Consider the following 25,130-nt stretch of genomic DNA (forward strand, 5'->3'; position numbering starts at 1 on the left):
CTAACATTGTTATTTAGTGGAATATTCAATGGGCCAATGTATACATTGGGCCTTCTAGCATCAATTGACATAGATCTACCAATCTGTCTGACACCAATTATTCTTATTATGTATATTTATGCATTTTAAGCAGTGTGAATCTGTCACATTTATCAGTTGTACATTATTAGGTATTCCGGTTTGAAAGTATTACTAAGTTTTGGAATAAGTACACCTGATTGGACATGTTTTGGGTACACCTGATGAAACCGCTACACATACATTAAGCCTTGCCATCTACTCGCCAGGTAGAACTGATCGTATTGTAAAATTTATAACTGGTAGAATTTTCATTTTTTTTTCTAGGATGTACAAAAAAAGAAAAGCTATTAAGATGATTAATAAACTATTTTCAATGGGAAATAAGCCACAATTTTACCAAAAAAAAATGATTTTATTAACGTTTTGACGCCCAAGTGGGGTGTCATTGTCAAAATACAAAATATTACTAAATTAAACAAAAATGTTGTTGCTTAGTAAAAAATTTTTCTAATAATTTATTTAATCTGACTCATTTATATCAGCAATTCAGACATGTATTATACATTTTAAAGTAGAAGACTTTAAAATGATATTGCCAATATTGATGAGTTGCGTTCCTGGGACAACTTTATTAACCCTCGTAAGGCGGTGCGGGTGCAGCTGCACCCCAGACCTCGTTTTTCTCACCTGTCTTTTTTAATAATTTTTTTTATTATTGTCCATGTTTTTATTTGTATTAAATTAAATTCTAAATGTATTCCACCCATTACAGCATTTAAAAAACTCTGTGTTTGCGTGCTTTTTTGAAAAAAATGACTTGGGTGCAAATAATGAAAATTTCGTATCCTGAATTGGACGTTTCTGATGTTCTGATGTGCGTCGGATTTATTAGGACTTTTTAGATCTCATTTATGATGGTATTTTGAACAATCCTGCCAATTTTCAGCTTGATGGTAATTATTGTAACCTCACTCCTATTTTTGAGTCTAACTAGACCGGTCTAGTAGTCAAATGTAGAGAACAGTAAACCAAAATTATACTACTTATCAAGAGAGAGCCCTGGAAATAATGCATAGATCCATTATTATGTCTTTGAGTACACATGAGCTGTCTTCATTTTATTAGCCTTCCTTTAATGTGATCAATACATTTCTTTATTTTTACATTCGTTTTCCTTTGGAGTCAAATATTTATATTATAGTCACTTTGATTTTTAGATTATCTCCATGAGGACAAAATGGAAATTTTTGAGGCAATAACTGAACATTCATCCTACGAAGGAAATTATAACGAATCCACATACTGAAGGAAAACCGTTAAATAAAAATAGGAAAGTTGAGAGTGGAAAAAGACGTTACAAATGTGAAATTTGTTTTAAACAGTTTAGTCAAACAAGTAGTTTGAAAATACATTTGAGAGTGCACACTGGGGAAAAACCTTACAAGTGTGAGATTTGTTTCAAGCAATTTTCTCAGAAAAGCCATTTGGAAAGTCATTTGATAGTGCACACTGAAGAAAAACCCTATATGTGTGAAATTTGTTTTAGGAACTTTAGAGAACGAGGTCATTTGAAAAGGCATTTAATGATGCACACTGGAGAAAAACCTCATAAGTGTGAAATTTGTTTAAAGCATTTTAGTGTATTAAGACATTTGAAAGAGCACTTGAGAGTACACACTGGAGAAAAACCGTACTCGTGTAAAATCTGTTGTAAACAGTTTAGTCTAAAAACTACTTTGAAAACACATTTGAAAGTGCACACTGGAGAAACACCATTCAAGTGTGAAATCTGTTGTAAAAAGTTTAGTCTAAAAGGTACTTTGAAAACACATTTGAAAGTGCACACTGGAGAAAAACCATACAAGTGTGAGATTTGTTTCAAGCAATTTTCTCAGAAAAGCCATTTAAAAAGTCATTTGATAGTGCATACTGAAGAAAAACCCTATAAGTGCGAAACTTGTTTTAGGAACTTTAGAGAACGAGGTCATTTGAAAAGGCATTTAATGATGCACACTGGAGAAAAACCTCATAAGTGTGAATTTTGTTTTAAGCAGTTTACTACAGCAGGTGATGTAAAAAGACATTTTGATAGTGCAAACTGGGAAAAAAAATGTACAAGTGTGAAAATTAGTTTGTACCGGTTTTCTCAAATAAATATTTTGAAACAATATTTAAGGACACACAGTGGAGAAAAAAACCTCAATAATCATAAAACGTAATTAAGGGGATTGGTACAAAGTTTCGGCTCCAATGCTATTTAAATGGGATTCACTTTTTCAAATCCTGAGAAAACTAATAAGTATTTTTGAAAAATTTAAACGAAGAATGAAAGATTACGTTCTTATCGAGAGCCGAAACTCCCTGAAAACTTCTATACTGTTTATTTTAATAAGTTACAGGGGTGAAAAACTAAGAGAAAATGTAGTGTGATTTTTAATTTCAAATATCTCATTCAAAAGAAACTTTTTATTTATTCTAAGGGATTTCCGGCTCTCGATAATAATTTGATCTTTCATTCTACGTTTATTTTTTTTTAATATTTATTAGTTTTTTCAGGATTCGAAACACATGCCACATGCCTATGGTGATATTTATCAAATCGAACATTCTCTATCTAAAGCCGGATTCACATCAATAAAAATTTACGTTGTTATTCGCTCCCAGTGTTAACAAAGTGTCAAATCAAAATCGACCGACCTGCTCATGGTGGCGGTTTTTTGAAATTTTGTAAGGACGCTTTGTGTATGTTTAAATGGGATATTTAAAAAAATACTGTGTCACGCTAGTGATATTTTTTTTATTTATTAAATTAACAATGCACCTAATCTTAAGACTAACCAGCATTTTACATTTATCTTAATCTACTACTGTACTGTCCTAGGTATTCCCAACGGTTCACCTTAGAATTTAATAATTATTGTTGCACACATCACTGTTGTGGCTAGGTTCACTGTCCGAATTTAAACTGACACTGACATTTTTATAGATTTATCACTATCACACAAGTTCAAAAGGTTTGGTGCGTTTGAGCCTGCGGACTAGGTTTTGATTATCTAAAAGTTCTAACACTTCCCTGTTTGTATGGTTGTGGAGTCGTTTTTCATAACCCTTGGCAATCTTCTTTATTTCTTCTTTGATTGTTGCTATACGAAGTTCCCGATGTAGGTCTTTGTTGTGGATATACCATGGAGCGTTGACTATGTTTCTTAGTATTCGGTTTTGGACTCTTTGCAGGCAAGCATAGTTACCCTCACTAGTACAGCCCCATAACTGTAGACCATAGGACCATACTGGTAGGAGCATTTGTTTGTAAACTTTGTTTTTGATTGTAAGTTGTGAGCTTCTACCTAATAACCAATATAACTTCTTGTACTTCAGTTTTAGTTCTTCAGTTTTCTTTTTGATATGTTCCTGCCACTTTAATTTGCTGTCCAAATGTAGCCCTAGATATTTAACTGTTTTCTTGTACGGAACGATTTTATTGTTTATTCTAACTGGGTGACTATTTATTTTTTTGTAGGTGAAATCGATATGGGCAGATTTCCCTTCATTGATTTTTATGCGCCATTTATTATTCCAGGTGTTTATTTTGTTTACTGCATTTTGCAGGTGTCTAGTTGTTTCTTCGAATGTTTCACCTACTGCTAGTATTGCAGTGTCGTCTGCAAATGTTGCCAGTTTAATATTTTCTGTAACAGGTATGTCACAAGTATATAATAAATATAGTATGGGTCCCAGAACACTGCCCTGTGGGATTCCTGCTTTAATTGGCTGTAATTCTGAATATTCGCCTTCCTGTTTAACTCTAAAAGTTCTATCTTCCAAATATGATTGTATTAGATGTACAAATTGGATGGGAAGATATCTTTTTAATTTTAGTAACAAGCCTTTGTGCCACACTTTGTCAAATGCTTTTGCTATGTCTAGAAAAATAGCTGAGCATATTTTATTCTCCTCCAGAGATCTCTCTATAATATCTGTTATTCGATGAATTTGGTCTATTGTTGAATGTTTATTGCGAAATCCAAATTGGTGGGAAGAAACAACTTCCCTGTGGTCGAGTATAGGTTGCATTCGTGCTAGCAATATCCTCTCAAATAGTTTGGATAAAATTGGTAGCAGAGATATTGGTCTGTATGATTCTACCTTGTTGGTTGGTTTCCCTGGTTTGGGAATCATGATTAATTCAGATGTTTCCACGTTATTGGTACATATTGCAACCTGAATACTGCATTTATAAGGTTTGTGACTTTTACGATGGCCTTTCTAGGTAATTGTTGTAGTATTTCTCCTGTTATTAAGTCAAATCCTGGAGCCTTTTTGGGATTGATATTGTTTTTGATTACGTTGGTAACCTCTTTAGGAGTAGTAGGCTTTATTATGTCTTGATCAGTATTGTTCAATTCAGTTTCAGTGCTTTCATCATCTTCGTTTTCGGCTTGGTGATTATTTCCCATTTCGTTATTTTGGAATACATTTTCCAAGTATAAAGCGAAAAGATTTGCTTTTTGTTTTCCATCTCTTGCCCATGTTCCATTTTCTTTTCTAATCGGCGGAATCTGTTGCGTTGGTCTATTTATTCTTTTTGTACATTTCCACAACGAGTAGTCAGTGGTTTGGTCATCTGTCAGATCATTTAGGTATTGGTTTACTGATTCATTTTTAATTAAATCTATTTTTCTTCTTAACTGTTAAGTGAGGTTGTTTAATACATTTTTATTTTCTGCAGTTCTGCTTTTTTGCCACGTCTTCCTGGCTTTTCTTTTTCTTTGCACCAGTTCTCGAATTTCTTTGGGATAATTTTGTCCTTTGGTTTTTCTTATAATTTGTTTGGTATTATTCCAAGCTGCTTATTGTATATTTATGGTTAGTGTCTCTGTTTCTTCATCAAGTTGTTCATTAGTTTTGATTGATACATTAAGCTCAATTCTGTCACTTAACTCCTGCCTAAAGCTAGCCCAGTCCGTTCTCTTATTGGTTAATGTCGGGTTATTTTCTCTTAGTATTATATGCTCACTGATTGTGAGTAGTATTAGAGAGTGATCAGAACTGGGACCACAATTTCTTCTATTGTCATAAAATTTGTTGCAACTTTTCTTGAAATGAAAAAGTCAATTAAGTCTGGTATTTTATTTTGATCAGTGGGCCAATATGTTGGTTTTCCAGTTGAGTGCCATTTGCCGTTTATCTTTTCTATTGCTGCATGTAGTTCTCTACCCTTTGTATTGGTTAATCTTGAACCCCATACAGTGTTTTTAGCATTAAAGTCTGCACCAATAATAAATTTTTCTCCAAGCGTGTTAAGCAAATGGACATAATTTTCTTTTTTTAGATTGTGTTTGGGTGGAAAATATGCAGCTGCTATTGTTACTTCATATTTTTTTGTTTTGAAACTTATACTAGCTGCCTGGATGGCTTCAGTCTCTATATTTTCGCTTTCGAAGCGAATTAGATTATTCTTAACGATTATTGCTGCTCCTCCACTAGCTGTGTTTCTAGGGTGAAGAGCTTGATATATTTGGTATCCTCTCAGTTTAATATATGTTTGTTTAGTGAAGTGTGTCTCTGATATTAAACATATATCGATTTTTTGGTTATTTAAGGTAAACAGCATCTCCTGCTGATGTTGCAAGAGGCCGTTTGCGTTCCAATGTGATATTCTTAACTCTTCCGCCATTTTATCGTCTACTAGTTTCTATGCTATTGAATTCTTCTTGATTGTTCATGCGTTCTATTAGTATGTGTAGCATGTTTGATATCGAATTGAGATCATTCTCTACTGGTTGTTTTGGCTCATTAGAAGCTATTTGGGCATATGTTTGGTTTTGGTTAACCTCTCTTGGATGGATTTGCGTAGGATTCTCCATATCTGCTGCCTTGTTTTGTAGTTTGGTTGTAGGTCTCTGTTTGTTCCGTAATTTTTGAAGATATATAGCAGTGGTGCAACCTCTATAACTAGCTGGGTGGGCACCACCACAGTGTACGCATTTGGGTTCTTTATCTTGTGGCTTCTTAGAATCTTTTGTTAAATGTTTCCCGATGCATTTTACGCATCTCGGTTCTCTTCTGCAATAATTTTGTGTATGTCCGTACTCTTGACACCGTTTACATTGTGGAATCAAATTCGGTTTTCTGAAAGCTTCTATCGTCACTTTCATGTTTAAAATTTCGGTAATTTCATACACTTTTTTTGTATTTTCCTCTTTACTAAAAGTAAGTGCAAAAAGTGGCAGTGGCGATTTGTCCTTTCCTCTTAGTAATTGGGTTACGTTTTCTATTTTATATCCCTTATTTTTTAGGTCTTCCGTTATGTTCTTAACTTGGCAAGTTTGATGCAGTTTTCTTGCAACCACTTTTAGAGGTCATTTAGAGTCTTGGTTAGGTTTCTGTAGCTATTTTCGTCTTTGACATTAATTTTTATATTAGTGGCTGACTAGGGTGTCGTATTTTTCCAATTTGTTTATAATGACTGGTGGTGGTTTACGTGCCGTTTGTGTCTCGTCTGGTTTACTTCTCTGTTGGTGGGAGTGGGGCTGTACTTCCTTTGGGGAGTTGCTTATCTTCCTTTTTTTTATGAATTTTGGACTCGAATCCATTCCGTTTCTTTACTCAGTTCTTCGTCCTCTGTGCGATATTCTATATCTTCATTGTGCTGTTGTTTTTCTTCGCCTATCTTCTTTTGTAGGGTATCTATTTGGATTTTCATTTGTTGTATGACGATATGTAGATTTTCTCTTTCTTGTTTTTCCTGTAACCAGGCGTTGTATAACATCTGCTCATTTTGACTTCTGGCTTGATTCTCAGTAAAGAGCACTTGATTTTGTTGAAAAAGTAATGTTTCACTTGATGTTGTCGGTAGGGAAACCATATTGTCTTTTTCCATATTTCAGTACACCCATCTCACACTATAGCCCGAGATTGCCTGGACTATTCCAGGCCATATATTCCATGAAATATTTAACAGTGTAACTATTTATTTGTGCAGATAAAACTTTTGTATCTTATCACAGTCGAATTTTAATTTTGCAAATAAAAACTTTCTAACTTTAATAACAATCGGTTTTTAATTATCACCTTAATTACTGTAATTATGGCTTAATTCATTTTCTAACGATACGATGTGATGTTTACTTGTCGAAAGCCAAATGAACACACACGCTAGTGATATGATGTAATAATATAAACAGAAAATAAAAACGCACTTAATCTGATATAAATTCTTCATTCTTCGTATACTGGAAGATGACTTAAAGGCGGAAATACATATCCGCGCCGCGAACTCCGCGCCGTGTGTGCGCCGCGCGTTCGTGGCGCGGTTATTGTTCGTTAAAATTTTTCATTTTGACGATCCAGAGGAAACTTACGAACGTTTAGTAATTGTAGATAATCATGTCTCTGTCCTGTACTTCTACTACATCTTATTTTGGTATTGTTCTGAAACTATTTTCTTGTGTCATCTTATGCAATTTACTATTTTATGTGGAATAAGCCACAGTTTGGGAACATTTCGGGAACTACCTTTTTCGCTTCCTGGCAACACAAATATAATGGTAGGGGAGCCCAAGCGGGGATTTTTGCAGTTACTCGAGCGCGTCAGATTATCATATGGGGAGAAACGTGGTACCCTGCAGATGTACCTCCACCATATATTGGCTCTTAACACAGGGGAGTTCGTTCGGGGGGCCCCGAAAAAAATCTATCCTTAAAATATTCGAAATTGTCAGATTAAGATAAGGTAAGTTAAGTACATGCAAAAGAGTCTATATTTCAAAAATATGACGATTTGAGCGGGGCGTACGGAAATGGGCGAGTCAAAAAGTTTCACAAAAAAAAGCGAATATTTCGCGAAATGAACGTCAGATTGAAAAACTAGAAACTACGTGTTCAATACTTTTCAAAAATCTATCGAAAAATACCAAACTTGACCCCCCACGGAGAGGGGTGGGGGGTAAATTTAAAATTTTAAATACAAATCCCGCGATCTTTCGCAAAATAAACATCATATCGAAAAACTGCAAAATACACTTTATCAATGTTTTTGAAAAATCTATCGAATGGTTCCAAACACGACCCCCCACGGAGGTGAGGTGGGGGGTTACTTTAAAATCTTAAATGGTAGACCCCGTTTCTTATTGCAGATTTGGATTGTTTGTATAAAAATAAACAATTTTTATTCGAAACATTTTTTTGAATTATGGATAGATGGCGCTATAATCGGAAAAAAGATTGTTGGAAATGGAAAATTAAATTAAAAAATGGGAAGTCCCCACTAAAATGGAAAATTTTACTTAACTTTTTTGGTTTTAGGACCTAATAATCACAACCCAATAGGTCGCCAAAGCGCTCGAGTGACTGCACATTTAGCATACTTTGCTCCCCTACCATAATATATCTGCTTGTTCCTACAACCAGAAACAAAATTAGAGAACTATAGGTACTTCCAATTCATGCGATACCTTTTTCGTTTTCCGGTGACACAATTGTAATGTATCTGCTTGTTTCAACTGCGTAGCTTCACTAGAAACGAAATTAGAGAACTATAGGTTCTTCCAAGCCCTGTGTTAACTCTTTCGCTTTCCGGTGACCCAATTATAATAAATCTGCTTGCTCCAACTCAGTTGCTTCACCAGAAGCGAAGTTAGGAAACTATAGGCTCTTCCAAGATGTGCGTTACTTTTTCGCTTTCCGACGACACAATTATAACATATCTACTTGTTCCAACTCCGTTGCTTCACCAGAAGCGAAGTTAGGAAACTATAGGCTCTTCCAAGTTGTGCGTTACGTTTTTCGTTTTCCGGTGACCCAATTATAATATATGTGCTTGTTCCAACTACGTTGCTTCACCAGAAGCGAAGTTAGAAAACTACTGGGTCTTCCAAGTTGTGCGTTACCTTTTTGGCTTTCCGGTGACCCAATTATAATATATCTGCTTGTTCCAACTCCGTTGCTTCACCAGAAGCGAAGTTAGAAAACTATTGGGTCTTCCAAGTTGTGCGTTAGCTTTTTGGCTTTCCGGTGACCCAATTATAATATATCTGCTTGTTCCAACTCAGTTGCTTCACCAGAAGCGAAGTTAGGAAACTATAAGCTCTTCCAAGATGTGCGTTACCTTTTTCGCTTTCCGACGACACAATTATAACATATCTACTTGCTCCAACTCCGTTGCTTCACCAGAAGCGAAGTTAGGAAACTATAGGCTCTTCCAAGTTGTGCGTTACCTTTTTCGTTTTCCGGTGACATAATTATAATATATCTGCTTGTTCCAACTCCGTTGCTTCACCAGAAGCGAAGTTAGAAAACTATTGGGTCTTCCAAGTTGTGCGTTACCTTTTTGGCTTTCCGGTGACCCAATTATAATATATCTGCTTGTTCCAACTCCGTTGCTTCACCAGAAGCGAAGTTAGAAAACTACTGGGTCTTCCAAGTTGTGCGTTACCTTTTTGGCTTTCCGGTGACCCAATTATAATATATCTGCTTGTTCCAACTCCGTTGCTTCACCAGAAGCGAAGTTAGAAAACTACTGGGTCTTCCAAGTTGTGCGTTACCTTTTTGGCTTTCCGGTGACCCAATTATAATATATCTGCTTGTTCCAACTCCGTTGCTTCACCAGAAGCGAATTTAGAAAACTATTGGGTCTTCCAAGTTGTGCGTTACCTCTTTCGTTTTCCGGTGACCCAATTATAATATATCTGCTTGTTCCAACTCCGTTGCTTCACCAGAAGCGAAGTTAGAAAACTATTGGGTCTTCCAAGTTGTGCGTTACCTTTTTGGCTTTCCGGTGACCCAATTATAATATATCTGCTTGTTCCAACTCTGTTGCTTCACCAGAAGCGAAGTTAGAAAACTATTGGGTCTTCCAAGTTGTGCCTTACCTTTTTCGCTTTCTGGTGACACAATTATAATATATTCGCTTGTTTCAACTGCGTTGCTTCACCAGACACGAAGTTAGAGAACTATAGGTTCTCCAAGTCGTGCGTTACCTATTTCGCTTTCCGGTGACACATAATATATATCTGCTTATGAATGTTTTTTTGATATTGATAACTATTTCCGAAGTGAAAGTCGAAAGGTCAAGTAAACTTGATTTCAAACTCGAATTGTGGCTTATGCCCAAATAAAATAATAAATCTTATTTTTAATACATGTTATTTTTAGTACAACAATGAACTAACATTTTTTAAAAAGGTCCGCATGTCCATTTTTTTATTTCAGCTGCTATTTCCGTTCAGATCGGATTTAAGTTGTTTCTTTAAATTAAATGGTTCTTTATTGAGGATCCCACAATAATGATTTTCCACGGTAAACATTAATTTCCTTCCGACAGTTCCGACCATTCCATTACTAACAAATATTCAACTCATGCGCGCCAAAACCAACAAACCACTCGCAAACCCGTCCAAATACGTATTGCGAACCATCAAAGCGTTTGTTGAAAAACCGACGGAATTTAAATCGTGGTGCGCCGTGTGCGTGCCGTTTGTGCGTCACTTGAAAACACGTACTAATCTGACGAATACGCTGCGCGCGAGCGGCTCACACACCGAGCAGAGCGCATATGTATCTCCGCCTTAAAACTATTTGTATTTGATTTGTACATATTTGTAAATTCGTATTTTTGTGTAAATAAATGTTTTTGCAATTCTTTAATTCTACTTTTTTTTTCAGTATAGTATTTTTTTTCTGTATTAAAATATCTGCTTATAAAAACTGTAATGTTATTAAGGGTGGTTTTAAGGGTTGAAATATTATATTATATCCTAAAGTATAAAACAATCATTATTTAACCAATCAAAACCAAATTTTACCCATATTAAAGTTTACAATGTTTTTATATAATTTTTGACAATAAGGGGTAATTTACACCCCTAAAAATATTCAACGCCCTTAAGCATGATATAGAATATGAAGCACAGGGTGAGATGATCCTAATCCCAAATTTTTAAGTAAATCGATGCAAGCCGAAATTATTATTTTGGGATAAGTAAATTTTTTATATATAGCTCCAACAAGGGTGGTTTTAAGGGTTGAAATATTATGATAGTATATCTTAAAGCATAAAACAATCATTATGTAACTAATAAGAACCAAATGTTGACAATATTAAAGTTTAAAATGGTATTTTATAATTATTTACAATTAGGGGTAGTTTTCACCCTTAAAAAACCAAAAGCGTACAACGGCTCAATATAGAAAATGAACTAGAGGGTGTATTGAGCCTAATCTCAAATTTTTGTACAAATCGATGCTAGACGAAAAAATTGCGAGGTTTTGCCATTTTTTCAGCTTCATTTCCTCGACTACTATGTTCAAAACATTTCCTCTTCGTGATGCTAACTGCTGGTCCTGAATACGATAATCTTGATTGATCTTTCAAAAAACCTGTTCCTTTTTGTAAAGGAGACCGCACACATCTTATGGAAAATATGTCACTCAAATTCAATAAAATTTACATGAATAGATTCCTCTCTACATTACGATCATTTCATATCATTGAGCCAAGTTTGAATTTTTTATAACGGAGTAAATTGATATAAATAAATCTAAAATTAAATGATGGTGTAGGGAGTTAGAGGGAGACATACATAAGTCAAGACCTACAAATGATCGAAATGAAGTAGAAAATATAATTCAAAATTTAATGTTGTCGTATAATTTAAAATCATATAATAATGTCGTAAACATAGATAATAGGACACTAGATTTGATCATAAGTAATTTTTGTATCAAGGTCGAAGAAAGCATATCACCATTAGTAAAAATAGATATAAGACATCCTTCATTGGAAATAGAATTTAGTATGAAGAAAAGTAGTTTTAACAAATGTAATAATTTAGAAAGTAGATATAATTTCAATAAAGCAAATTTTAAGCTTATTTATGAATTGTTAAGGGACTTTAATTGGGAATTATTAGGTCAGTTTGAAAATGTTAATGATTGTGTGTCGTATTTTTATCAAATATTATATAATATTCTAGATATAACGGTACCAAAATTTAATATAAAACCAAAAAACTGCAAAATATTTCCGCCTTGGTTTAATAGTGATATTATAAGTGATTTAAAAGTAAAAGAGTTTTATAGGCGCAGAAGGAATCAATCAGAAGATTTTCAGGTAAAATACACTGAAAAAAGAAAGGAAATTAAATTAAAAATTAAAAATGCATATATAATGCTTATCTTGGAGATACACAGGGTAATATAAAACGAAGCCCGACACTTTTTTGGAATTTTGTAAAAAATAATAGGCAAACCAGCAATTCCGATGGTACTTTTCAGGTTGAGAATAGGGACATATCCGATCCTAAAATTATAACAGGCGAGTTCGCTGATTACTTTTCTTCGGTCTATGATAATGATTCCTCGTATAATAAAGATGTATTTACCGAAAAAATGCGTGAATTACCCCTATAGTTTTTTGATAATATTCATTTTGAGACGATTAGCACTACTGATTTAGAAAAAGCGTTTTATAAATTGAAACCGAAAAGGTCTTCTGGCCCTGACAATATTCCTTGTTATATTTTTAAAGGATGCAGGGATTGTTTGATGTACCCATTGATGGTAATATTTAATAAATCATTAAGCTCCGGTGTTTATCCAAACGAATTTAAACAAACCAAGATTGCGCCAATATTTAAAAATGGTGATAAAAAATATGTCAAAAATTATAGACCAATTGCGGTCCTAAATTGTATAGCGAAAATTTTTGAATTCATTTTACATGATAAGTTGTACAACAGTTTTAAACAGATTGTATATATACAGACTTTGCAAAAGCTTTTGATAAAGTAAGTCACGACAGTTTGTTATGTAAACTAAAGTACTATGGAATTAGCGAACATTTATTAAATTTCTTTATCTCGTATCTAAGATTACGAACTCAGGTAGTATCATATAAAAGTGAATTGTCACACATATTTTTAAGTGGATCAGGAGTTCCTCAGGGATCTAATTTGAGACCACTCCTTTTTTCAATATTTATAAACGATTTACCTTCACAAGTAACATCCGATTGCTTGTTATACGCAGACGACTTCAAACTATTTCGTAAAATTGAAAACATAAATGATTACTTAGAGCTTCAAAATGATATAGATAATATTTGTGAGTGGTCCTTACGGAATAAGTTGTTATTTAACTTATCAAAATGTAAAGTATTAACATTTAACACAAATAAAAACCCTTATCATTATATATATATATATATATATATATATATATATATATATATATATATATATATATATATATATATATATATATATATATATATTTATGCAAAATTCACAGTTAGAAAGAGTGACTTCTGTATGTGACCTCGGCATTTGTTTTCAAAATGATTTGAAATTTAATCAGCACATAAATAATATTGCTAAAAAATCGCACCAGTTACTAGGTTTTTTAAAGAGGACAACATATGCATTTACAAACACTGAAATAATACAATATTTATATTTTTCTCTAGTGCGTAGTAAACTTGAATTTGCTAATGTAATATGGAATCCTACACAGCTAAATTTAAACCGTTCTATAGAAGTAGTCCAAAACAAATTTTTAAAATATTTGTACTTTAAAAAACATAGAACCAATCCCGAATATGCTTCATATGATCCTATCAGAAAAGAATTTGGTATAATAAAACTTGAGTATAGAAGAAGAGTTTTTGCCATTACGTTTCTTTTTAAAATATTGAACTATTTAATCGATAGCTCCTATCTTGTCTCAAATAAACCTTTATGTAAAACCACGTAGTATACGCCCTCGTCAACAGACTTTTTTGGTAAATGATGATAGACCGATAACTCGACTATGTCATATACACAATTACTTCTTTTTTTCTGTAAATATATTTGACACAACTCTACCAAAATTTAAGCGTGAAATCAAGGGGATATACACTAATGATTAAATGTTGTCACATTAGTACCTCACTCTTAATATTATCACATACTTATGTTAAATATTTTATTTTAAGTTTGTGTTAACATCTATATATACTTCCAAAAACAAAACATCAAAAACCAACCAAACATGTGGGTAAATACTTGCTGTCTTGGTGAGCTCCCTATGCACGAATAGGTATACGCAGGTTATTTCTGTTCTTGATATAAATGCACTTTTTTTTCTTTTTTTTTTATTATTAAACGTTTTTTTTTGTTTTTTTTTATATGTATACGTTTACACCTTATAATATTTAAGTTCTTTACGTTTTTTCTTTTTTTTTTTGTTATTTGATTTCAATATAATCGTTGTAATAATGTATAGAAACATGTAATTAGGCTTTGCCTGTTTGTTTCTTAAATAAATAAAATAAATAAATAAATAAGTTAGAGAGAGAAAAGAAATTTTGTGAAAGAGTTCATAAATCTAAGGTCTTTTTTTGTGTGGATATTTTGTCCAAAAAAAATTTGTGGGGATTATTTGTCTGGGGATTATTTGTCCGGGGATTATTTGTCCGGGGATTATTTGTCCGGGGATTATTTGTCTGAATAACCTTGCATTTTATTAACGCATAATGTGATCATTACATTTCTTTATGTTTACATTCATTTTTCTTTGGAGTCAAATATTTATATTATAGTCAGTGTGATTTTTAGATGATCTCCATGAGGACAAAGTGGAAATTTTGGAGGCAATAACTGAGCATTCATTACACGAAGGAAATTCTATGAATCCACATGCTGAAGGAAAAACATTAAATACAAATAGAAAAGTTGTAACCGGAAAAAGGCATCATAAATGTGAAGTTTGTTTCAAAAAGTTTACTCGAAAAGGTCATTTAACTGAGCACATGATAGTTCACACTGGAGAAAAACCTCATAAGTGTGAAATTTGTCTTAAAAAGTTTATAAGAGAAAGACAGTTGAAAATACATATGAGAGTGCACAGTGAGGTAAAACCTTACAAATGTGAAATGTGTTTTAAGCAATTTATTGACTCGAGCAATTTGAAAAACCATTTGAGAGTGCACGAGAAACCTCATAAGTGTGAAATTTGTTTTAAGCAGTTTAGTATAGAAAGTAAGTTGAAAATACATTTGAGAGTGCACACTGGGGAAAAACCTCACAAGTGTGAAATTTGTTCTAAGCAGTTTAGATTTATAGGTAGCTTCAAATACCATTTGAAAAGTCATAATGGAGAAAAACCTCATAGGTGTGAAATTTGTTTCAAGCAATTTATTCAAGCAAGTGAATTGAAAAGGCATTCGATAGCGCACACTGGGAAAAGATCTCATAAGTGTGAAATTTGTTTTAAGGAGTTTATGCATGCAAGTGATTTGAAAAGGCATTTAGTCTTGCACACTGGGGTAAAACCTCATAAGTGTGAAATTTGCTTTAAGCAGTTTATTAGAGCAAGTGAATTGACAATACATTTAAGAGTGCACAATGGGGAAAAACCTCACAAGTGTGAAATTTGTTTTAAGCAGTTCACTGCAGCAAATAATTTTAAAGTACATTTGAGAGTGCACACTGGAGAAACGCCTTACAAGTGTAAAATTTGTTTTAAACAGTTTAGAGAACGAGGTTATTTGAAAAAGCATTTGGTGAGGCACGCCGGAGAAAAACCATATAAGTGTGAAATTTGTTTTAAGCAGTTTATTACAGCAAGTAATTTGTCAATACATTCGAGAGTACACTCTAGAGAAAACCCTCAAAAGTGTGAAATTGAGAAAAACTTAGAAAAACCTCCTGAAGTTAAGAAACCCCATAAGTGTAAAATTTGTTTTAACCAGTTTACTACAGTAAGTTGCTTGAAACAACATTTGCTGGTACACACTGGAAAAAAACCTCATAAGTGTGAAATTTGCTTTAAGCAATTTATGCGAGCAAGTGTTTTGAATGTACATATGAGAGTGCACACTGGGGAAAAACCTCACAAGTGTGAAATTTGTTTTAAGCAGTTTAGACGAATAGGTGACTTGAATTGCCACTTAAAAATTCACACTGGGGAAAAACCTTATAAGTGCAAAATTTGTTTTAAGCAGTTAAGTCATCCAAGCAATTTGAGAAGACATTTGAGAGTGCATACAGGGGAAAAACGTTACAAGTGTGATATTTGTTTAAAAAGATTTATTGAAAATAGCCATTTAAAAAATCATTTGAGATTGCACACTGGGGAAAAACCTTACAAGTGTGAAATTTGTTTAAAGCAGTTCACAGTTAAATGTGATTTGAAAACACATATGAGAGTGCACAGTGGGGAAAAACCTCATGAGTGTGAAATTTGTCTTAAGCCGTTTTTTACAGCAACTCGTTTGAAAATACATATGGGAGTGCACACCGGGGAAAAACCTCATAAGTGTGAAGTTTGTTGTAAGCAGTTTGGAGACATAAGTAACTTAAGAAGGCATTTGAGAGTGCACACGGGAGAAAAACCACATAAGTGTGAAATTTGTTTGAAACAATTTACTGAAAACAGTAGTTTAAAAAACCATTTGAGATTGCACACTGGGGAGAAACCTCACAAGTGTGAAATTTGTTTTAAGGAATTTAATCAAGCAAGTAGTTTGAAAACACATATGACAGTGCACACTGGAGAAAATCCTCATAAGTGTGAAATTTGTTTTAAGCCGTTTTTTACAGCAACTCGTTTGAAAAGACATATGGCAGTGCACACCGGGGAAAAACATCATAAGTGTGAAGTTTGTTGTAAGGAGTTTAAAGATATACGTAACTTGAGAAAGCATTTGAGAGTGCACACGGGAGAAAAACCACATAAGTGTGAAATTTGTTTGAAGCAATTTACCGAAAAAGGTAGTTTAAAAACACATTTGAGATTGCACACTGGGGAAAAACCTTACAAGTGTGAAATCTGTTTTAAGCAGTTTTCTCGGGCAGGTGATTTGAACAAACATTTGAGAGTGCACACTGGGGAAAAACCTCATGAGTGTGAAATTTGTCTTAAGCCGTTTACTACATTAAGTAATTTGAAACAACATTCGAAAGTACACACTGGAGAAGAACCATACAAGTGTGAAATTTGTTTGAAGCAATTTACCGAAAAAGGTAGTTTAAAAACACATTTCAAATTACACACAAGAGAAAACCTGCAATAACCTATTGTAGGCCAGGGTAATAAGACCAAAATATACCCTGTTCGTGACACTTCAACAGCCAGGGTACTGAAGAGTTTTTTCGACAGGTAATACCTATAAGAACAAATTTTAACTATTTCCTGGGTTGGATCTGGCGGTCATTTTTTTTATAATCAATTTATTGTCAAACGGCGTGTTTTCTTTTTTTTTTCTAATCAACGGATAACACTGAAACTTATGGTTTTTTTGTATAAACATTATCGAGGGCATGGAAAAAGCGTTAAAATGACGTATTTCAAAGTTTGCTATACTCATTTATTGTTAAATAATTGCGAAAAAAGGTCGAAATTGCAATAAAAATTAATTTCGCAATTAATATTGTAAGAACTAGTGTACAGCTTTGAAATTTTTGTCAAATGAAGGTTCTTTGGTACTTAATATGTGACAAAAATTTCAAAGCGATTCATTCAATTGTTGGAATTTTATTCAAATTGTTTATCTCAGAGAGCAGTTTTTTTTGCAATAACATGTCAGAAAAAAATTATGTTAGAACCATTCCACGGGTGTTAAATGAAAGAGCATGAGCTATATTTTCAAATTGGTTTAAAAAAGTAAATAAAGAATGAATTTATTAGTAATAAATAATTACCTATGCAAAAGTATCGTCAGTCTTTCCTTATAAACTTTTTGAATAAATTTTTTCAAAAAAATCTATTTTGTTACTGTTTAAGGTGCACAACTACCAAATATGTAATGTTATTTATACAGGGTGTCCCGGAAAATAGTGCGTTCCTTAAAGATATAGGTAGAAAGCACCATGTAGAACAAAAAACTCTTATAACATTTTTTTCTAAATTCAACCGTTTGACCAAAAAACTATAAAACATTTTGGAATGCAAATTCAAATCTGTGAAGTACAAAAATCTAAACGTAAATAGTCCCATGTTTAGTAAACAGATAATTTGGAAGAATCCTGTTTAGTGTCAACACCGAAAATGTTTTTGAATCGTGTGTTCATGAGTAATATTATGATTTCTTTTCTTTTTCTTTTTCATGCTTTACTCGGTTTAGAGTACAAAATGACCAAGTGTTCTTAAGGTATTCTGAGACGCATTGTTGGAGAAGCTCCTCCTAGCGGCGCCGCTTGATACTATCGTATCTCGGTTAACAGAATCCTGACTCTTGGTCGAAATTTATTTTATTTATTTAATATTATGATATTATGTTGATTATTTATGGCAGATCAATAAACGGAGAGGCATACTACCTACTATAATTTCTTTCATAATGTTTTGCTGGAATTTCTCGTCGTATGAGTGCATGATACTCTATGAATTCATGTGTTCCCAAAAGTGGTGGTTCAGTTAAAATATGTAAGTATAATTCGTTTAAAATTATGCCATATTTCAACTACATTTAGGCCCGGTCTTTTCACCTCCGAATAAATATTTATTAGGAAGTTTATCCGGCAGATTACATGTAAATCTGTCAAATAAACCTCCGAATAACTTTTATTCGGAGGTGAAAAGACCGGGCCTTAAAAAAATTATAGTATACAAAAATAGTAAGTATTAGGTTGGATCTTTTTGAATACTGTAAGACACAAACGAGTTAGAGATTATAGTATAGAGATTGAGATTATTTAATTTTCTGAAGATTAAAATTCAGATATATGGAAACCAATGTAATCTTTTTTTTTGGAAACGGTAAACTTTACAAAAAAATGGTATAGGACTTTTTTGTTCTAAATTGTGTATTCTATCCATACCTTAAAGGAACGCACTATTTTCCGGGACACCCTGTATAATAATTGATAAAACATTGTAATAAAGATATTTTAATTTATCACATATGTATAAATAAATAAAAAGTTTATAAGGAAAGCTTGACGATACTTTTGCATAATTATTTATTACTAATAATTGTATTTTTTATTTACTTTTTTTAAACCAATTTGAAAATATAGCTCAAGGTCTTTAATTTAACATCTGTGGAATGGTTCTAACATGATTCTTTTTTGACTTGTATGTTATTGCAAAAAAAATACTCTCTGGGATAAACAATTTGAATAAAATTTAATTAATTTAATGAATTGCTTTGAAATTTTTGTTACCTATTAAGCACCAAAGAACCCTAATTTGACAAAAATTTCAACGCTGTACACTAATTTTTATAACAGTTATTGCGAAATGATATTTTTTTAATTTCGGCCTTTTTTTCGCGATTATATTAACAATAAATGAGTTTATTAAACTTTGTAATGCGCCATTTTAAAGATTTTTCCATTCTCTCGAAGATGTTTGTTCTAAGAAAACCTTAAGTCGTACTGTTTTCCATTAATTTGAAAAAAAGAGGCCGTTTTTTGACACTAAATTGTTTATAAATAAAAATAGGTCTTGATCCGGCGTATGAAAAAAAAGTTGATTAATAGCAAGCTGAAAATTTGTTAATAGCTTAAGGGTGTCTAGTCGTACAAACTTTGATATATGGGAACACTGGAACAGAGGAAGTTTTAATTGTGGAACAGGTTAAAAATTTGGAACAGTCAGACCACGAAAACGGCACATGTATTTTGTCCGAGAGAACAGACTTAAACTCTCTGAATCGTGATTAAACTCTCATGCAAAAATCAGACTGCTATTTATCACCAAATGGGCATTCTAATGAATAGAACACGTAGAAGATGTCAAATGACAGGAATTATGACAGGTGATAAATAGCAGTCTGATTTTTGCATGAGAGTTTAAAGAAAGGGTAACAAATTAACCGTTTTCGTGGTACGACCGTTCCAAATTTTTAACCTGTTCCACGATTAAAACTTCCCCTGTTCCAGTGTTCCCATATATCAAAGTTTGTCCGACTAGACACCCTTAAGCTATTAACAAATTTTCAGCTTGCTAATTAATCAACTTTTTTCCATATGCGGGATTCAGACCTAAAATGGCCGCCAGATCCTACGCAGGAAATAGTTAGAATTTGCTTTTATATGTATTACCTGTTGAAAAAACGCTTCAGTTACAATTGATGACAATCCAAACCTCGTATGATCGGCAGTTTCGGCACCATATCGGTAGATACAAGGTATGGTTTGTCAGATTTCTCATTCGGTGCGCGAATTAGGGAACATACCACGTAGTTAGTACCACGTATCTCCGTATACCGTAATAACAAAGAAACCATACCTCGTATTTTTTTATTTATAATTAAAACATAATACTAATATAATCTACTTAATATTGCTTCTAAATTTAATGAGAGTATAGCACTTTTTAACACATTTCGGCAAAATGATATTAATTTTGATAAAGATAAAAAAGATGAAGAGTTTTTTCATTTATTGAAAAATCTCCCAAGATTCACATACGAGGTGTGGCATTGACGCCTATGATTTGAGAGTGCACACTGGGTAAAAACCTCATAAGTGTGAAATTTGTTTTAAGCAGTCTTTACAGCAACTCGTTTGAGAATACATATGGGAGTGCACACCGGGGAAAAATATCATAAATGTGAAGTTTGTTGTAAGGAGTTTAGAGACATACGTAACTTGAGAAGGCATTTGAAAGTGCACACTTGATAAAAACCTCATAAGTGAAATTTGTTTGAAGCAATTTGCCGAAAAATGTAGTTTAGAAACACATTTCAAATTACACACAAGAGAAAACCTCAATAACCTATTATAACTTGATATACTTGATATAACTAATGTCATAAGCAGAGTTGACAGGTTTAAACCAATATGCTTGAAACCTTGGTTTAATTAAACCAACTGGTTTTTAAGAAAAAAGCCTTGGTATATCTATACCTATGTCTAATGGCCGTCACCAGCAATATCACCAACGACAAATAGTAGTTGATTCTATGAATAAAGTTATTCGAGCAATAAACTGACATTTCTCCATTTTCCTAACGTCAAATAAGAATTATTTTATTTATTTATCAAATAAATATTTACTTTTCGAATAAGTTGGTAAGTTAAACTCGCTATAAATATCTATAAGAAAGTAAATTCGTCAGTTTAACTTTAAATTATCAAAAATATATTGAAACAAAAAAAAAAAAATATAAACGTCTAATAAATTTTATTCGACGAATAACTATTCATTGATTTATTTGTTGTTGGTGAAACCAGACCTAAGACATTCCAGAAGCCTGACGATGTTTTCGTAACATGTAACATCGCACTAATAATTCTCAATTAGTCAACAGATATTAGTACAGTGAAAATAATTAGAGGATAACTGGACGATAATGATTATAATAGATAAATTTAACGTTTTTTCTACTTTACTGACAAAAAAGCAAGCTCCTTAGCAGAACCGAAATCAAAATTATTTTGCACATCATATTTGAAACATTATTTGGTTGAAACATCTCAGTTTTGTTTGTAAAAAAATGTATTAATTTGTCTGGAATAAATTACAGTTCTGTTGTATGGAATTTGTTCTAAGCAATTTAGAGAAATAGGTAACTTGAATTGCCATTTAAAAATTCACACTGGAAAAAAACCTCAGGAAAACCGTCAGTCGACGGATATTAGTACAGTTAATTTGGCAGCATGTTCTCCTGCGTCTTTTACTTTGATTTTGCTTCTAATCCATTTATTTGTTTTTTGTCTATGAGTCTCAACCCGAGCATTGATCTTTCCATCGCTCTCTGTGCCTTTACTATTTTGTCCATATTGGCCTTGGTGAGTGTCCGCGTGTGTGTAACCATACGTAAACGTAAGTATAGAGAGGATACACTGATCGTAAACTCTGGTTCTCAAATATTGTTCTATTTTAGTGTTTTTCAAGATCCAACTCAGTTTTCCAAATCCTGCCCACGCTAACCTTATTCTTCTGGTAATTTCGGCAGTTTGATTTTATTTGTTAACTTTCATTATCTGTCCCAGGTAGATGTATTCGCTTACTGTTTCTAACTTTATGTCATTCAACGTTATTTTTGTTATGTTCGGTGTATTCGTCATTACTTTTGTTTTTTCCAAGTTCATCAGGGGCGTCATTGGATAGGGTCAGGGGGAGGGGCATTTGCCCCCCCTCCCTGACCCTGAAAATGACTAAAATTTACAAAAAAAAAATAGATCAATTTTGTATCATGTTTGCATATACAGTGAGCACGTAAAGGTTGGAATAAATTCATTTTCTCGAGAATGAACGATTTTGGAAAAAAATCCCGAAACAGGTCAATTTTAAATTGCGACTTTTTGGCATATATATCATACTCGTGACGTCACCCATCTGGGCGTGATGACGTCATCTATTATTTTTTTAATGAGAATAGGGGTCGTGTGATAGCTCATTTGAAAGGTAATTCAATTCTCTATTCAGTAATATGAACATTAACATAATTATTTATATGGGGTGTCCAAAAAATTTTTTTTTGAATTAAATTTATTCACATAAAAAGAAGAATCTGTGCAATTTATTTAACTCAAATTTTCCCTTTTTTACAGTTTCAAAGTTCTAGTATCTATTAATCTAGAGGCATAAGGTTTCGGCTCAAAACCTTCTAAATCCTTTTCAAAATACCACTGACTGAAATGTTAACGTAGAATCAAACCCTGCTATATTTATAGTTTAATGAACAATAAAATACTTCTTTTTGTTGTATATTTTTGGGAAATTTACATTCTTAATGTTTTTTTGGTCTCCTGAAAAATTTCAAAAGAATAGATCTACCAGGTTTTGTTTCTATGGGCTAAGTATAGGTATTTTTTGTGTTATATTAAAAATACTAAATTTGTATTATTATATTAAATACATTTAAAAATAAATTATCAACTATCTGAATTATGTATTTTAGTTTTTCCCAATATATAGTTCTTAGGGCTCGCACATTATAATAGACACCGTACTTAAGATTTCTGTTTCTATAGAGAATAGAAACAAAAATGTTCAGTTTATATAGTTTAAACAACGAAAGCAATCATCTACTCTATTCTTCTTAGGGTGCCTGTCCGTTCCGAACGTTGGCGATCATTCTGGCTATGATGACTCTGTTAGTTGCTATACGGAATAGGTAGTTGTGTTGATGTCTTTCTATACCATGCTCTCAGGTTAGCAAGCCAGGATATTCTTCTTCGTCCTGGAGCCCTTTTTCCTTCAATTTTACCTTGTAAAATGCACTGGAGCAGCCCGTATCTGCCTTGATTTCTCATTATATGCCCCAAGTACTGCAGCTTACGACCCTTCACGATGTTGACTAAATCTGCGGTTGTGTTCATCCTCCGTAGTACTTCTTCATTGGTGACTTTGTCTGTCCATGGTATCTTCAGGATCCTTCTGTACAACCATAGCTCAAAAGCCTGAAGTTTCGATAGAGTTTCCGCCTTCAATGTTCACGTTTCTACTCCGTATAGAAACACTGAGTACACGTAACATTTAAGGAGCCTTATTTTTGTTTTTAGAGTGATGTCATGGCTCTTGAACACAGAGCTCATAGTCAAGAATGCACTCTTTGCCTTTCCGATGCGACATTTAATCTCTTGAGTATTGTGAGACACGTTCAATTATCATTTGGTTCACATACAGATTTACTCCAGTTATGTTTTGCTTGCTGATGATCATTAGCTTGGTTTTGCTGGTGTTTATGTCTAGTCCATATGTTCTACTGGTTTCAGATATTTTATCCATTAAGTTTTGCAGCCCTTATATGGTATTGGAAAACACTATTGTATCATCTGCATATCGCAGGTTACTGAGCTTGACTCCATTTATTGAGATGCCTTCATCAATATCTTTTAGAGCCTCTTCAAAAATGTGCTCTGAGTACAGATTAAATATCAGCGGTGAAATTATGCATCCCTGTCGCTGTCTCACTAGTCTATTCCTGGAGATTAACACAAAAATTGAACGATGCCAAGAAATCTACAACGGTTAAATATCAGCCTATAACAAGGCTATAAAACATGCAAGCACTTCGAGGATCTGCCATAGACCAGGCTAGGTATATGCCGCTCAATGTATCGGGGTGTAACGCCAATAACAAGTACAGTGGTCTAGCTATCTTTATCTGTCGTACAAGTGTGAGCGTATCTACCAAGAGGTGGGAGAAATGGAACGACACAAAGTACATCGGCAGCGGCCATCATATGCTAGAGAGAGAAAGCTAAGCGCCGGGAGGGAGAGAGATAGACCACCGATGAACTGCTCCGCGTTACGCTATTTTTCGTACCTTGCCTAATATATGTGTTATTATATCTATGGGATCTGCTTACGGAAAAAAGAGATAAGTTTGTGAACAATTAGTGAAGATTATAGCTGCGTATCAAAATGAACAAAGCCGCATTGCTCAGAACTCCAAAGATTTTAACTTTACACCAAAAACACCCAATTAAATTCTGCATAGAGACGTGTTTTTCCCGATTCACTTCGACGAAAACTTTCCCCTGAAAAAGCGGGGTTTTCCAACAAAATCTTTAATTTTCAACTAAAATTTTAGATAAGTAATTGTTAATCACTAATTAAATAACTTGGTAATGTAAAAGCCCTTTTCGTATAGATTATAATTCCAGAAGCCGATGGAAATTGAATGAACATTTTAGCAACAATTGAATTGTTAATTAAAATTTTACGATCGCTATAATAACGACAATAATTATGATGCATAAGAATAACTGATTTTTTCATAAAAAGACGCTATACCTATCTAATGTACTTTACAAAATTGAAATTAGACTATTTAAGCGGCCTCAGGAATATTTTAAAATTATAAACAATTTTTTGGCTTATAAACAAATAGAATATTTCGGGAAATATTAAGCTAAATTAAATTGTAAAAACGGTATTCGAAAAACAGCGGCAGGACGCTTCTTTTAAAAGAAAAAACGTTTAATTACGACGAGTGGTTCCTGAGATACAACCGGTGAAAGTTGACCGGAATTTACGGCAAAGATATAAACAATAGGATCATAATTTTCAAACCATCACCTTTTTATTTTTGTTCTCTTTCTCCACACCAATTTTCATATCTTTAAAATACTCATAACATATATTATTATAATAAAAACTATCGATAATACGTGTGAAAATTGCCAAAAATAGCAAAATTCTGCCGAGATATAATAGATATAATA

At 33.1% G+C, this 25,130-nt stretch overlaps 1 protein-coding gene and 1 long non-coding RNA gene across 4 annotated transcripts in view; one reads left to right on the forward strand and one right to left on the reverse strand.

Moving 5' to 3' along the window:
• LOC126879176 (uncharacterized) overlaps positions 1-1,542 on the reverse strand; it is a 23,189-nt gene extending 21,647 nt beyond the window's left edge. The window contains exon 1 of the long non-coding RNA XR_007695998.1: positions 1,459-1,542. This is a non-coding gene — a long non-coding RNA (uncharacterized LOC126879176). The remainder of the gene's footprint in view (positions 1-1,458) is intronic.
• LOC126879169 (zinc finger protein 729-like) overlaps positions 1-25,130 on the forward strand; it is a 128,469-nt gene that overhangs the window by 1,861 nt on the left and 101,478 nt on the right. Inside the window, exon 2 of one of the 3 annotated variants that reach the window (XR_007695996.1) lies at positions 1,239-6,651. The exons of 1 other annotated variant lie outside the window; for it this stretch is intronic. Coding sequence is in view for 1 of the 2 variants with exons in the window: in XM_050642196.1 (XP_050498153.1) it covers positions 14,619-17,077 (2,459 nt within the window). In the remaining variant the exon portion in view is untranslated. Of the gene's footprint in view, positions 1-1,238; positions 6,652-14,618; positions 22,846-25,130 lie in introns of those variants that run through there. One more of the 3 variants, XM_050642196.1, reaches the window with a different exon arrangement.

Source organism: Diabrotica virgifera, chromosome 1 (assembly GCF_917563875.1).
Source record: "Diabrotica virgifera virgifera chromosome 1, PGI_DIABVI_V3a".
In the NCBI taxonomy this organism is placed as follows: Eukaryota; Metazoa; Arthropoda; class Insecta; order Coleoptera; family Chrysomelidae; genus Diabrotica; species Diabrotica virgifera.